Here is a 15736-nt window from a genome sequence, read left to right on the forward strand (position 1 = left end):
ATCTTTCATCTTGAAAGTAGCATTCAAATCAGCCTTAAATTCAGCAATATGTCTCTCATTCTGTCCAATGATCAGAAAATCATCAACATAAAGAACCACGATGAGAAATACATCACCCTCACGCTTTACATACAATGTGCTTTCTGTTGGATTGTTACAAAAGCCTTGTTTGACCAAATGAGTGTCAACTTTCTCATACCAAGCACGAGGAGATTGCTTCAACCCATACAAAGCCTTGTTACATTTGCACACTTTGTCCTCTTGTCCTTTTATGACAAAACCGCAAGGCTGCGTTACATAAACTTCCTCAAATATGTCACCATTCAAGAAAGCAGTAACAATGTCTGATTGATGTACATCCCAACCAAAATGAGCTGCCAATGCACATAGAAAACACACAGTAGTCATACGACAAGTGGGAGCAAAAGTCTCTTCATAATCTATGCCTTTTTGTTGTGCATAACCCTTTGCAACAAGTCGAGCCTTATGGCGATCGATCTCACCATCCGGTTTGCGTTTCAACTTGTAAACCCACTTTGTACCAATGGCCTTTTTTCCAGGAGGCAAATCACATAAAGTCCATGTGTCATTTTCTATAAGTGCATCATATTCTGATTGCATGGCAACCATCCAATTTTCTGAATTCTGTGCTTCATCAAAAGACAGAGGCTCCTCAACATCATGTAAACTAGACACAGCCAAAGCATAACAATCCGATGCATAAGATGCATGGCGAGAGCCTGAACGAGTACGACTAGACAAAGGTGCATCCAATTTACTGTCACGCAAAGTGTGCACCAGCCATTTTGGCATACCTCTAGCCTGCTCATTTTCAGCCCTTTCCTCATCAAGTACATCATGTACATCTGCATCAGTAATAGGCTGATCTAAAACATTTTCACAAACCCCCATAGGCTGTACATTTGCCTCATTGGAACTTACATTCGTATTTCCACCACTGAAAAGAGGCAACAAAGTGTCACAAATGTCCTGTGAGCTTACATTACTGTCTCTAGTACATGACAACAAGGGCTGAATAGAATATTCCACAAACACTACATCCCGAGAAACCAGAATACATTTTGTTTGCGGATGATACAACCTGTAACCTTTGCTTTCAGCACTATAACCAACAAAAATACATTTGACAGCCTTATCATCCAATTTTCTGCGCTGCACTTGTGGCACCAAAGCATATGCCAAACAGCCAAAAACACGCATGTGCTCAATAGAAGGTTTTCTATCATGACATGCTTCATATGGAGTAATAGACTGCAAAGCTTTGGTAGGACACCTGTTAAGTACATAAGTGGCACACATGATGGCCTCAAGCCAAAAAGAATGCGGTAAAGCTTGACTTTTGACCATACATCGTGCCATTTCCGTCAGTGACCTGTTTTTCCTCTCAGCAACACCATTTTGTTGAGGTGTATAAGGCACTGTACATTTGTGTTTTATCCCACGACTAGCTAGAAATGCATTAAATTTATGAGACATATCCTCCCCCCCTCGATCTGAACGGAGGGTGCCCATAGTACATTTCGAGACATTTTCAGCCATAGCCAGAAATTGTTTGAAGCACATAAAGACTTCGGACTTCGCTTTAAGCGGAAATACCCATGCATGCCTGGAGCAATCATCAATGAAAGTCACGAAGTACAGGTAATTGCCCAAGGACGGAGTTTGCATGGTCCCACAAACATCACTATGCACAACCTGCAACCTGCATGTGGCCCGAACTGAACCATCCTTTGGAAACTTAGAACGCTGCATCTTACCTAAAGTACAGCCTTTACAAACATGTTTGATAGGTGCTTCAAGAGGCGGCAAAGAAGCAACCATATCAGATTTCTGCAAACGTAGCAAACTGGCAAAATTCAGATGACCAAAACATGCATGCCAAATTTTTGCATCTGAAATAGCCCTTGAATTTGCAACAGCATTTGCAAAATTTTGTCCACACTTGTCATACAAAGTGAGCTTATACAGCCCACGACACAGAAGCCCAGATGCAACAATTTCATCACCAAAACTGAGACCATGAACTGTACATCTGTCATCCACAAATTTGACTACAAGTCCAAGTCTAGCAAGTGCGGATACAGATAAGAGATTCTTCTTGATCCCACGTACATAAAGTGCATCATCAAGTGTGAAGGAATTGCCATTAGGATCAGTGAGCACAATCTTTCCAACTCCCTGAACTGGATAAGAGGCGTTGTTGGCACAAGTGATTGAATTCCCATGAGGGACAGACTCGAGAGAGGTAAACAATTCACGATGTGAGGTAATGTGCTTTGTAGCACCACTGTCGAAATACCACACATGTGAATCTGTAGCAACTGACAAGCATGCATCATGGACAACAGGATTGTAAGTGCACTCTGCGCTAAAAGCCCATTCTGCATCAACATCAGCAACACAGTCTCCTTTCACAAAAGACTCAACAATGGCTGCATTTGTAGTGGAACTAGCATTTGCAGTGGAACCACCCTCTTTCTTCTTAGCCTCTTTGGCCTTCAACTTAGGACATGACTTGATCAAGTGATCATTGGCTTTACAATAATGGCAACGCATCTTCTTTTTGCCCTTATCACCAGAATTGCCAGACGAAGTACTGCTAGCAGAAACATTAGGAACATAATTTTTGCCACTCGCAGCAGAACCATAAGAAATGGCTGCATTACTGTTACCACCCTTTCTTTGAGAAGCAATAAAGGCATGTTCAACTGCATGCTGCCTAGTCCTGTTTTTTCTAGAAAGTGACTCTTGCAACAGCAATGTGAATAATGCATCAAACTTGACAACTTCAGGATTTCCTTGGGTCATCAGTCTCCAAGTACTAGCAAATGTCTAGTAGGAATCTGGTAAGGCATCCAGAACCGTCTGCACAAGGAAACTGTCTAAAATGACTTCACCTACAGAAATAAGCTGCTCATTGATATCCTTGACACTAGCAAGGAAAGTGTCCATATCATCTTCCTCATGCATAATCTTCGATTCCAACTCTTTACGCAGCAAAGCAATTTTAGCCTCATTGCGGCTTGCATAAAGACCTTCTAGAATATCCCAAGCCTGTTTTGCAGATTTTGCAGAACGGATGTGAGGAACAATGGTGCGCTTCACAGACAATGCAATCAATGCATGAGCCTGCGCATCCTTAACATCCCAACGAGCTTGTTCTGCCGTAGGCAAAACAACTCTAACAGCTGCAATCCTTGCAGCAAGACCTGCAGCATCCTCAACATCGCCTACATCCTCAGAACCAGGACATACATCAATGCCCTGCACAATGTTCCAGACACCCTTTGACACAAGAACATGTTGCATCATATAAGCCCACATAGGTTAGTTGTCCCCATCCAACCTGTCCTCAGCAGCAAACATCTTGAACACATTTGTGTTGTTGTTGTCAGCCATGGTAAATGCTACACCTGATGTGAAAACTGCCCGAAAATAGGAGAAATGGAGCGGGAACAACCTGTGCTATATAGCACAAACCGTAGAAGACTGTAAGGCACCTGTTATGCAAAAAACGGCACTGACAGAAATTCTACACAAAATGACGAAATAGCCTGTGCAGTACTGCCTGTAGTGGAAACAGAAACGCTCGCCAAAGCTCACTGAAATCGGAGAAGGTGAGCAGGTGTGTGCTGGAGCGGCTGGCGACTAAGCCCGGAAGGACGTGACCTGCTCTGATACCAATTGTTGGAATTAGAGTTGCAGAGAAACACACACAGCTTGGAGAAGACGAAGGAAGCTCAAGGCACACAATAGAGAGAGTTTTACTTAGTGTGCAATGAAAAGATAGATAGCCCTAGAGTGATGGGCGTATATACAATGCACGGGGGAAAAAAACTCCTAAAGAGGGAAAAAATGCCCCGGCGGTCCTAGTGTGTTCGCACACATCACTACCACATGTATATGGTAATAGTAGTGAGCTAGTAACACATAGTCTATTACCATAGAGAAGATAACCATCTTGTAAAGTAAATGGTTCCTCTTTCTTCCCTAGTGCAAGGACTGACTTCACATCTCTAAAATCGGGATCAATAGCGAGTGTCACCGTTCTCCGAGCGAGACCTTTCGAGCGAATGTGGATTCCGAGCGAACCATGACAAAACGTTTTTCTCTAAGCACTATTTTTAGTCTAGCCACTTTTGCCTCTTTCATATGCATTTTTTTCAAAACAAGATGAAAGTTGAATATCTCATATAAACTAAAGAGTTTTACAATTTTCTCTATTTAAAATATATTAAGTGGAGTCACACTCATCATCTACAAACAAGAGATGAGAACTACGACATCCTTGTAACCTCACAGCATATCGCGTATATCTCTCCATGCTTCTAGCCATCGCCTATGCATAGTCTAGCAACACATTTCAAAAAAAAAACATAACAAAGTAACCAAGAGAAAATATTATTCTCTAAGCACTATTTTTAGTCTAGGCACTTCTGCCTCTTTCATAGACATTTTTTCAAAACAAGATAAAAGTTGAATGTCTCACATAAAGTATAAGACATGTATTCATTGTATCAAAAGAGAAAAAGTGAAACATATGAACATAATAATATGATGGAAAACACATTCCTGCTAAAAAGAAATCAACACTTTGTCCACCCATTTAAACAATCAAAAGTAACTTGTGATGTTTGCATAGTCTACAAAGTGACATGATAATCTAGTCAATTACATCTCAAGAATTTGAAAGCTACATGAACAAGCACTTTTAGATGGAGGACTTGTCACTTCACAACCTTCTTTTTTGATAAACAAATTAACCCTAATTTGTAATCATAGAAATCATGAACATCTAGTGTTTATCACTATACAAAGACATGCATTTATATATGAAAAGCATATTGAGTATAGCATGCAAAGTAAACAATTTGAAAGATACACACACTTAGAAGTTTTAGACGCAGTTTAACTTCAAAAATTCACATCTGAAAGAGTGTTACAATTTGCTCTATTTAAAATATATCAAGTGGAGTCGCACTCATCATCTACAAACAAAAGACGATAACTTCGACATTCTTGTAACCTCACATCATATCGCGGATCTCTCTCCATGCTTCTAGCCATCGCCTCTGCATAGTCTGGCAAAACACTTCAAAAAAAAAAGCATAACAAAGTAACCACAAGGCCACTACCAATATCTAAAACTCCAAAAGAGATAAATATCGATACAAACATGCAAATGTATGAAATAGTCAATGCCCTACGATGACCATAAAGTAGAAGACTCTCACTAGTCGTATGGTGTGACCCCTCCAAGAGGATCAATCTCATCATCGTCGTCCCTCCCTGTATATGCAGTGGTGGATGATCGAGCTGTGTGGCTACTCAATAGCGGTAACACAAAAGATGAGATGATGCCATCGTCCCGATCTAAGGACACACAAAGACGTGTAGATCCAAGGCATGCCTGCAACAATGCAGTTGTTCCACAACCAAACTCCAAACATATCGCATCTGGTGTAGATAGCATATCCAAGAAACATGCAACAAAAGAAACACTCCTCTACATCAGACCTCGCCACTCCATGCCCGTATCTGTACGTGACATAGCCTCTGTGGGTAGGTAGTGATACATGACTGAGTCCTGAGGCTTCATTCCTAGAGCCTCAAAACGTGAATTAGACTCCCGAAGGAACACAGGAGGAACCGGCCCATGTCTATGAGCTAACCAAATCATGGAGGTCATGTACTAAGCATAAGATAGTCAATAAGTAAAACACATAACAAAAGCACTAGAGAACACAAAAAATAATTTTGCCAACCTCTTTGGAAGAAGAATGAGTCATACTGCCATATGGAGTATGATACACCACAATAATGCGTCTGAAGATGTCTAATCCTGACACTCGGCAATACCGCTCCACCAATCCCATAATCTCACCTACAATACGATGGCTACAAAATTACATTAAAAAAAATAAATCAATTTGAGATTTCTACCAAGAAAATTACCTCCAGTAGATCCCATTATCAACATCCATCCGAAATCAGAGAGTGTGGCAGCAGATAGAGATATCCCATATCGCACATGATCATCACTAAGCTCGTCCCAAGCGGGATGTATGGATGACCCATGCAAATCGTGACCATAAGGAAAATCAAGAAAAACAAAATCTGCAGCCCACTTCACTTGTCTACCTTTCTTTGTGTACTTAGTGCATCCAACTCTATGTTTTAAAATGTGTTCACGAATCTGTGAGTAAACTTTATTCTTCTTTCCCTCAGCAAAATCTTTGCCAATGAGCACATAGTCTCCCACAATAAACAAAGAGTCCGAACATCTCAATCCATTCTCTGCAACCCAAGGCTTGTGTACAAATAACATTGACTTCCGTGTTTTAAAAGAGAGTGAACTACCTAAAAATAGACAACCAAACTTCAAAATGGATTGACTACATAATCTGCTAACATATGCAAGGCCATAGACACATAAGATTAAATCCTTCTTACCAACAACATCCACAACTTCCTCATGCTCATATCCCAAGCCACCATCCAGGCTCTCAGAGACTCTTATGTGATTTTTCTTGAGAGTGTCGCTTTCATCTATGTAAACCAAAAAAGCAACCATAAAAAGAAGCATACATAGAAGAGCAAAGAGAGGATTTAGATCTCCAAGAACACAAAAAAATTCTTTCACATACCAAACGTTCAAAAGCAAACATACACAGAAGAAGATTTGGGTTTACCTTGGATTTTTGCTTTTCCCTTCTCTCTAACATCAACACTTTCTTTCTCTACCCTTGCCTTTTCTGCTCCCTTTTCCTTGTCTCCTCCATGCCTGATCCAAAGCTCCTTCTCATTTGCTAGAATATGACCTTTTTCAAGGTCGATCCACCATGGACAGTTCTCTACTTCCCAAGGATTTAATACTTGCATTTCCACAGGATACATACAAGTTGTTTCATCATTCAAATCCACCCACTTACGAGAAAATATGGGAATGGAATTAATGTGCTCTTTACTCTTTAATGCAATGAAATACCTATCCAAAGGAAAACACATACATTATGCGATGAATACTTTCTCAAAATAATGTTCATAAAATATTCACAATTATTCAAATAAGAGATAAATTACAAGGTGTAGAGGGGAGAAAGTTAGACCTGTAAACCAAGCGTTGCCCCGATTTTTGCAACAATTCTGGGATTCTTTGTGCCTTGTTGAGAACACCTTTCTCTCTAATCTCTCCATGACACTCTAGAGGAAACAAAGGTTTCCTTTTCTCCATTTTCACCTCCATGTAGTAGTTAGCAAGAGTAAAATCTTCAAGAAGTAGAAACCCTCCAGGAATGTCAATGAAGTCTTTGAGAATGGTATCTACAGTTCTACCCACCTTTTCTAGCAAAAGCTCCCTTCGAATCCAACTGAAACAATCAAAAGGGTTGACCATCCAAACCATGAAAAACAAACAAAATAGAAAAAGATAAAATTGTTCACATACTATCTGTACAAGTGGTCTCCTCTTTGCAAGTGAAACAAAGTTTTTGTTGCCTTGTTTGCTTCCAAGAGAGAAAGCCAAAGTATCTTTGAATCAATAGCGACATCAGACAAAGCAATAAGATTCAACTTTTCTAGTGTCGCAAAACTCTCACTATCCCAACGAAGTGCTAGAACTTTTTCTTTCCAAACGTCTCCATGGCGAGGATCAATTATATTCAGAATCTACATACACAAAAGAGTTGATACATATAAAATTAATAATGAAGAATCCTATTTGAGGCAGAAGATTATCTTTCTTAACAACCACTAGCTCACCTTTCCAATCCTATCTCCAAATCGATGAGCAAGCTCCTCACTCTCTTTCTTCTCAATTTTGCCAAGCTCTTCTTCAGACACTGTCAATCTTAGTTGGTCCAACTTCTTGCTTAGAGCCATTGTCATTTGAACCTATTAAAAATAAATTATAATCTCACACAAAATATATAGTGACCTTCAAAGTTATACTCAAAGAAGAAAAATAAATACTCACATTGTATACTAACTTTCCCAAGTATCTTCGAGTCAGTGGAAACCAAGGCTCAAACCCCTTTGACATCTTTTTCCTAATGTGTGCAATGACCTTTTGATCTTTATCAGGAAGATCACTCAAATATGATTCATGGTCTGCCTCACATATACTCATGCAGTTCACAATCTCATCCCTTAATGACGTAGGGACAAGAGCATGAGTATTCAAGCTACACAAAGCCAAAAGAAAAAAATCATGATAAGAACAACAAAAGATATATCGTATTGTAGAAGAGTTTCGATACTCACTAGTTCATCTGTTGGAGTGTTGAAAGCAATGAAATCTCTGGAACTTTGCAAGGATCAATGATCGTACATAAGACTCCTTGATGCTTTTCTTTAGTGCGAGAAAAGAGCTCTTTTATGACACTAGTCCATGCCATAAGCCTGTGATTTCCATCCCAAACCAGAAACATTTTGTTGGAAAGAACTGCAAGGTATGGAGACCTAACGATCTCCTGCTCAAACTCCGTATTAACAACTTTCCAAATGGGGTCCCATTCTTCCATGATCTCTTGGGTCACCAAGTACTCTTCACGTGAACATGACCATATGGAAACAATAAAAGCCCCTTTCTCTGCAACATACCCCTCCTTGCCAAATGTTGTTTTCAAACTACTAACCTCATTTCTTAGACCTCTTACTTTAGCATGAGACACCATTCTACAAAGAGGAATCGGAGGACACTCATGACAAGTAAACATCCTAGTTCTATTTAGAATGTCCTCTCCTTTGTTCAAGTAGAGTTCAACCTCTTTGTTTTCATCAGTCACCACCTCCGGTATCACCACAAATGGAACTATTGCAAGTTCTTGTTCTTGAGGCACTAGCTTTGCAGGAATGCTATCCTCAAACTGTGTAATAGTTTCTACATTTGGCTGACTATCAACCTCTTCCATAGCATCACCAAAATTGTGTAATTGGGTCTCCATCACATGGCTAACATCATCCAAAAGCGTACTTGGCATGTTAGCATCATCTTGTTTTGATAATCTTGCTGGTCTGGAACGCTTTGAGGACCCAACACTTCTCTGTGGGCTGGCAATAAAACGATCAAGAGAAAATCAAACATTCAACTTCTTCATTCAAAAGCTAACCTTATGTTATTTAGCCTGTATAAAAAACCTTCAAACATTGTGTATATTTCAAACCCAAAAATTATCAAATTTATCTAACTTCTCTTCTTTTTTTTGTCCAAAACAAGGCACGCCGACGTGCCTTCTCTTAGCAGTAAAACAAGCTTTTAGAACTTTTGGCTAGAAAAATTGATTTAGAACTTTTGTTTGATTAAAAATCTAGATTTAACTCACAAAACAAGGCATGCCAATGTGCCTTGTTTTATGATTAATAATCAGACTCTTTATGATGAGATTTCTGTCTGCTTTGAAGCATTTGATCTCATCATTTTCAACTCATGAATCAGGGCACGCCGACGTGCCCTTTCTCATGAGTTGAAACCAAACTCTTAACCAAACTCTTAATCAAAACTCATGAAACACAGCCCGTATTCAACTCATGAAACAAGGCACGCTGACGTGCCCTGTCTCATGAGTTGAAACCAACATTTTCTTTTTAGATCATGAAACAAGGCACGTCGACGTGCCCTCTCTCAGGAGTTGAAACCAAAATTCCAAGCATACCGCTATCCCGCTATCAAAGCAAACCAGTAACTATATTTTAGGCTGGAAGAGAATCACAAATTGACTAAACTAGGCTAGAAGAGCATCTAAATTGACATACATAGACTCAAGTATGGAGGCTCAAGTATCCCACATCCAAAGTGGATGATTGTGCAATAATATGCCTCTTTTTTCATCAATAAGTGAGCACAACCATGCGCAGCCACTTACTACTGCATCGAAGACGACGACGAGGAGCATAACTTTAGTATTATCCTTTATTTAGCATAACTTTAGCTTAACTTTATGATGTTTAATTATCCTTTATGGAAGAACTTTCACAAGACATACCTGGAATAAATTTTTTTCCTTGGTGGCATCGCAGACCTGCTCGCAGTCCAGAGCCGAGCTGAATGAGCTGATCTGTTTCGCAATCCAGAGCAGCGCTGAATGACCTGTTGGCAGTCCTGTTCGCTGAGCAAAATGCACAGTTCTGTTCGTTGAGCAGAATGAGCAGAATACGTAGAATGTGTAGTCCTGTTTGCTGAGCAGAATGCCCTGAGATCCGAAAAGGGTCTATGCTGCGCTGAGATCCGACCTGATCCGCGCGCAGAAGAGAGAGAGAGAGAGAGAGAGAGAGAGAGAGAGAGAGAGAGAGAGAGAGAGAGAGAGAGAGAGAGAGAGAGAGAGAGAGAGAGAGAGAGAGAGAGAGAGAGAGAGAGAGAGAGAGAGAGAGAGAGAGAGAGAGAGAGATGGGGAGAGAGAGAATGCGCAAAATTAGCTGAGCAGAAATTTAGGTGGAGAGAGAGAGAGACAGAGGGGTAGAGAGAGAGAGAGAGAGAGGTATTCGGTGAGAGCAAACTAATAAAAAAATATTAAATTCTCTCTCCATTTCTCCCTCTGAAATCGATGTGGTTATTAATGAGGTTGCAACTAACATGGACTCACAACAATAATGCAAAATATGCTCAAATCTTGGACGTTTTTTCGAGGCATTTTTTTGTCAAGCCAAAAGTCTGAAGGTGAATGCTCTCTCTTAAAACGAGGTGACCCATCTTGGTATTTAATGTGGTCGCAAGCGTGATGGTCTGACAAGAGTTATGCCAAATAGCCCTTGATTTTTGAAGGGTTTTTTGAGTCCTTTTTTTCCATAAAAAGGAACGAAAATTTATATTGAGAATAAAAGCATTACAAAGACAAGCATGAAAACCTTGAAACCACTAGATATAAGGAGTCTTTTCCTTCTTTTTTTTTACCATAAAAAGGCACGAGAATGTATCAAAAAGGAGAGTAATTACAATCTGTTCATCCATAGACTGACCAAAGAGTCTTTTCATGTGTCCAGCAAAGAGTATGGCATTGAATATTTTTTAGCCTTCTGCATTTTCCATTTTCCTCTAGTGTGTTAAGGCAGATTTCTTCTTGAACAGACTATCTTTCATAGTTGTGCTCTCTATATGGCAAGACACATTACCATCTATGGACCTTCAGCTCACACTAAGCTTAGCCTAGCAACCAGCTCTCAAATGTTGGAAGTAAAGCTTCAGGTTATTAAGGAATACTTTGATTTGGTGGGTTTACAAGTTTCATTAAAACCTTTATCTCTGAGCCACGAAGATGTTAAACTAGAGCCAAACATGCTTTCATGTGGAGTACCTGGGTTTGTCTTGGACACTCACACCCATCAGTTCTATAAAGTATACATTGACATTGGACACAAAGATGTTGATTCTAAATCCACTACTGTCAGTGTCTTTGACATCATTAAGCGCTTGCCTTTGAACAGTAGCCTTCATGTGGCCTTCAGCAGTTGTATTGAAGTTCGTCGTGTTTCAGAATTGCCAAAGGCTTCTGATGGTTATATTGCTTTTGAGATTCAACCATGTGGTGAGAAGTCTTCAATGGACGGTATGGAACAAAAGAGTGATGGACACACATGGACCGAGTACGTCACTTGTAGCTCAGATTGTTTTGATGGTGTCGTGCGACTAAGTAGATGTGTTGGTCACTTACGATGCTTAAACATTGATTGCCCATATTATGCTCGCTTGCATGTGCATAATGAGACACAGTGGAATGGAAAATTAAAGAGGAAAGGTCCAATAGGTTTAGTGCAAGAAGAGTACGGTAATATAGTATGTAAGCATTGTTGTCAAATGCCCGAAATTGTGAAAGAATGCTATGCAATAATTTATTACTGTATTCCAAGAGAACGTCTTCAAACAACAAGATGTGCGATTCACTTAGGAAATCACAAGCATCCCTATGAAGAGGGTGTGAATAGGGACATTGCAAAACAAATTGATGAGAGGATCATATCTCGAGCAAACCTGAATCCTTTTTGCTCCCCCAAACAATTAGAGACAGCAGTTGCTCAAGATGTGATATTAGAGATGCTGATTAATAATAAGGAAGAGGTGACAAATCACATAGAAGAGGACGAGTTCACCAAGATATTGGATCTTTTCATTCCACTGTCTGACAAAAGAAGGACCAACAAGTGCTTGGAAAGTGTGAAGTAGCAAAAGAATATAACTTCAAGGGGGCTTGAGGCTGTGCTGGAATTGAAGAGTCGATGTCGATACCCATATATTCACAGTGTTTTGTTTCCAGGACAACTTGGTGAGAAACATGAACCGCATGTTTTCAAAATGTCCATAAAGGGGCCTGGGAGTGGGCTTGATCTTGTTAACAAAATGAGACCAGGTGGAAGCTTGGAAGACATGTGGGTCCATTTTGATCATGTGCATAGAGTTCAAGGCTGGCCAACAATGTCTGCACATGTGTACGACCCTTTTATGCGCTCTTTGCTAACAATCGCCACATGCGAGTTCAAAGTTGAAAATAAATTCGCTCAGGTTGAATTTTGGAGGATGCTCAACTTTGTGGTCCAAGATAATGGTTATTCAAAACCACAATTTCGTGGATTTATGGCAGATGAAGCAAATGCAAATTGGATCGCAATTTGTACTGTTTACTTTGGGGGTGCTAAAAAAAAGATTGAAGAAAAGGAGAGGAGTTGTTCTTTTCATTGGGAACAAAGCATGGTATGTCATACTCGCAGGTGCATCCGGCCTTCATTTCAAGAAGAACATAAGATCTTGTGTAAAAAGTGGAGAAATGCACCATCAGAGGTGGTGGCAGAGATCTGTAAGAATGATCTTAGAAAATTTTGGTTTGTTGGGCATGTGGTGCAAGGAGAGATTCCAGCTCTACAAACTTGGCTTGCATGGTGGGATGTAAGAGCCTCGCATTGGGGATCTTGGTTTGTCTCTCAAGATGAATCTGGAATTTTTGTGCCAACTACCAATCTTTCGGAGGCACAACATGCTAGTATGAGGGCCAGTGTGGGCTTCAAAAATCAAATTTCTATGTATGAAGCTACAGGAGCTGACATGTCATTGGCTGTGTTGCAGAGCGTGAGGTACAATGCCTACTTGAAAGGTACATATGCAGGTAGTGGACCAAGCATGCAAGACATGGCAGACAGATTTTTCAATAGTGCGACAGGACGCGCATCCACTAAGCGACTGTCAGACCTTGCCAACTTGTCCATGGATGAGATAGGGGAAAGCTCTCCTGAAATGCAGTGTTCCAGGCCTAGAGAGAGAAGTGTTCGAAGAAAGCGTCCTGCCAATGTTGACCCAGGGTTTATTTTGGAAGAGGATAGTCATAGGCGAGAATTTGTGACTGTGACTGTCAAAGGTCAAGGTAGTGCTCAAGTGGTTGCAGCATCTGAGGGAGACAATGAGTGTCTTGAAAGAATAGTAAAGGCCATTAGAAGGACAAAGCCAGGGAAAAAAATGACATGTTTTGGGCAAATTCCTAGTGGACGATGTGGTGCTGCCATAAATGCAGGTGCTGGAAATGACAAGGATGGTATTGTTGCTCCATCTTTTTGGGGTCGTAGAAAATATCCAGGAGGTGTTGTGAATGGATTCATTTGGTTTTGCAATTTGTCACCGACACATTCTTGGGAGGTTTGTAGTGATCATGTTATTGGTGTGCCAGGACCCGCCCCTGGTGTTTGGCCAGTTGACAAAGGCACTAACTTGCAAAGCTATGAAATAGAGATGTTGAAAAATAATGGATTTGTACCAGAGAGTGTTGAACCTGCCTTACTACGCACTCCAACTACTGGTGCTCATATTGCAAACACGCCAAGCTCTTTTCGTCCAAAGTACAGAGACGGGAAGCTTGTTAGGCGGAGATCTCGATTGACTAAAGCATTCCAAGAGAATATTGAAAAGGGTAGAGAATTGAATTGTGAGGTAGTTCGAGAAACAATAGTCGTATGCAATGAGACTCACACATTCAATATCAGCACGGAGGGTTCTCAGGCAATGGGTGTACATTACTCAGTTTCAATTTCAGAATTTCCTCGATGCACATGTGAGTGTTTTCAAAAAAGAGAAAGCAAGCAGCTGGCTTTTGTTCCTTGCAAGCACTTGTACTTTGTGTACCTGCAAGTTTTGGGCTTGGATTCTGCGGCTCATGAGTTTATCCACCAAGCTTCACTGACAAAAGTGGAGTTGTTTCAGGCTTTGGGTGGCAGACAAAGTCACACAAGCATGTGATGAATCTTATCCTCTTCACATGTTATGGTGATGCTAATGGCTTTGGATGATTGTGTTGGAAGCTTTTTGATATAGTCCTTTTTTGTTGGAAGTGCCTATGTATGCAAACTTTAGTTTCCCACATACAACATCTACCTGCTTGAGTATATTGCCATGATTTGTAAACTTTTTGCTTTGATAATAGACATGTTTCCCTTGTGTTTTTCTCCTGTGAAGATCGGTCTTACCCTCTTTGGATATTTTGGTGATGCTAATCTTTTGGGATAGTCAAATTTGAATTTTTCCTTCTCTACACTTTATTTAACGAAATTGCCTAAGTACATAATCTTTTGTTTGTCATGTATAGCATCTATTTTTGTGGGTATATTAGTGTAATATTTAGACCCTTTACTCAATACTGCCATATGTTTTTGTCGTGGTTCGCTCGGAATCCACATTTGCTCGAAAGGGTTTGCTCGGAGAATGGGAACATCCATCAAGAGCATACTTATCTATCATAGAAGATAGATCATTGTGAGTTGCTATGGAAACCGCATTCACTCTCGGCCGTCTTGAGAGTGTATCGGCTACTTGATTATGCTTGCTAGCAATGTGAGCAACATCACAATGAAATTTCAAAAGAAAGTTTGCCCACCTCATTTGTTTGTCGAAGAGCTTGGTCTCCAGCATGAAGTACTTAAGACTTTGGTGATCTGTTCGCAGAATGAAAGCAGTCCCCAATAAAAAGTGCTTCCATGAGTCTAAGGCATGTAGAACTTCAAGGAGTTCCTTTTCATATATGCCTAGAGCTTGCTCAACATGGTCGAGCCTTCGAATTTCATAGCCTATGGTGTGCCCTTCTTGAAGCAAAACAGCTCCAAGGCAATCACCACAAGCATCACATTGGACCTCAAATGACTTTGAGAGATCCGGTAGTGTAAGCACAGGTTGAGAGATAAGCTTTTCTTTAAGATTTTCAAAAGCATTGTTCTCTTTGGCAGACCATGTGTACCTAACGTTTTTCTTTGTTAGGTCATGTAATGGTCCTGCTATTAGTGAGAACTTTTCTATGAAGCGTCCATAGTATGCGCACATACCTATAAAGCTTCTTAACTCATGAAGATTCCTTGGTTTAGGCCATCCTTTTATTACCTCTAACTTTGATGGATCCATTTGGATGCCATCTTGAGAGATAATGTGACCTAAATACTGAATCTCTTGTAAGAAAAATTTACTTTTCTTTCGATTAACATAAAGTTTATTCTCTCTTAGAACTTGAAATATTACCTGGAGGTGTCGCTTGTGTTCGTCTAATGAATTAGAGTAGATGATAATATCATCAAAGAACACTCCAGTGAAGGTTCGATGAGGCCCGAACAACTTCTCCATCAAGCGGTTGAATGTGGCTGGTGCATTGGTCAAGCCAAAAGGCATGACAATGTATTCTTAAAGACCAAATGTGGTGCAAAATGTGGTCTTTACAATGTCTTGATCAACTATCCTTATTTGATGATAGCCACTTTTTAG

At 40.2% G+C, this 15736-nt stretch overlaps 1 protein-coding gene across 1 annotated transcript; it reads right to left on the minus strand.

Moving 5' to 3' along the window:
- Positions 1–5195: 5195 nt before the first annotated feature.
- LOC147444663 (uncharacterized) lies at positions 5196–8291 on the minus strand. Its single transcript, XM_086527918.1, has 12 exons — positions 8284–8291; positions 8152–8204; positions 7997–8004; positions 7783–7914; positions 7469–7689; positions 7131–7391; positions 6714–7009; positions 6475–6570; positions 5977–6381; positions 5787–5905; positions 5598–5713; positions 5196–5345 (listed from the first exon to the last, which is right to left on the minus strand). The coding sequence occupies exons 1-12, from the start codon at positions 8289–8291 to the stop codon at positions 5255–5257; spliced, it is 1806 nt and encodes a 601-aa protein (XP_086384044.1). The 3' UTR covers positions 5196–5254.
- Between the last annotated feature and the right edge of the window lie 7445 nt (positions 8292–15736).

This window comes from Adiantum capillus-veneris, chromosome 13, assembly GCF_014529385.1.
Source record: "Adiantum capillus-veneris isolate H3 chromosome 13, ASM1452938v2, whole genome shotgun sequence".
Lineage (NCBI taxonomy): Eukaryota > Viridiplantae > Streptophyta > Polypodiopsida > Polypodiales > Pteridaceae > Adiantum > Adiantum capillus-veneris.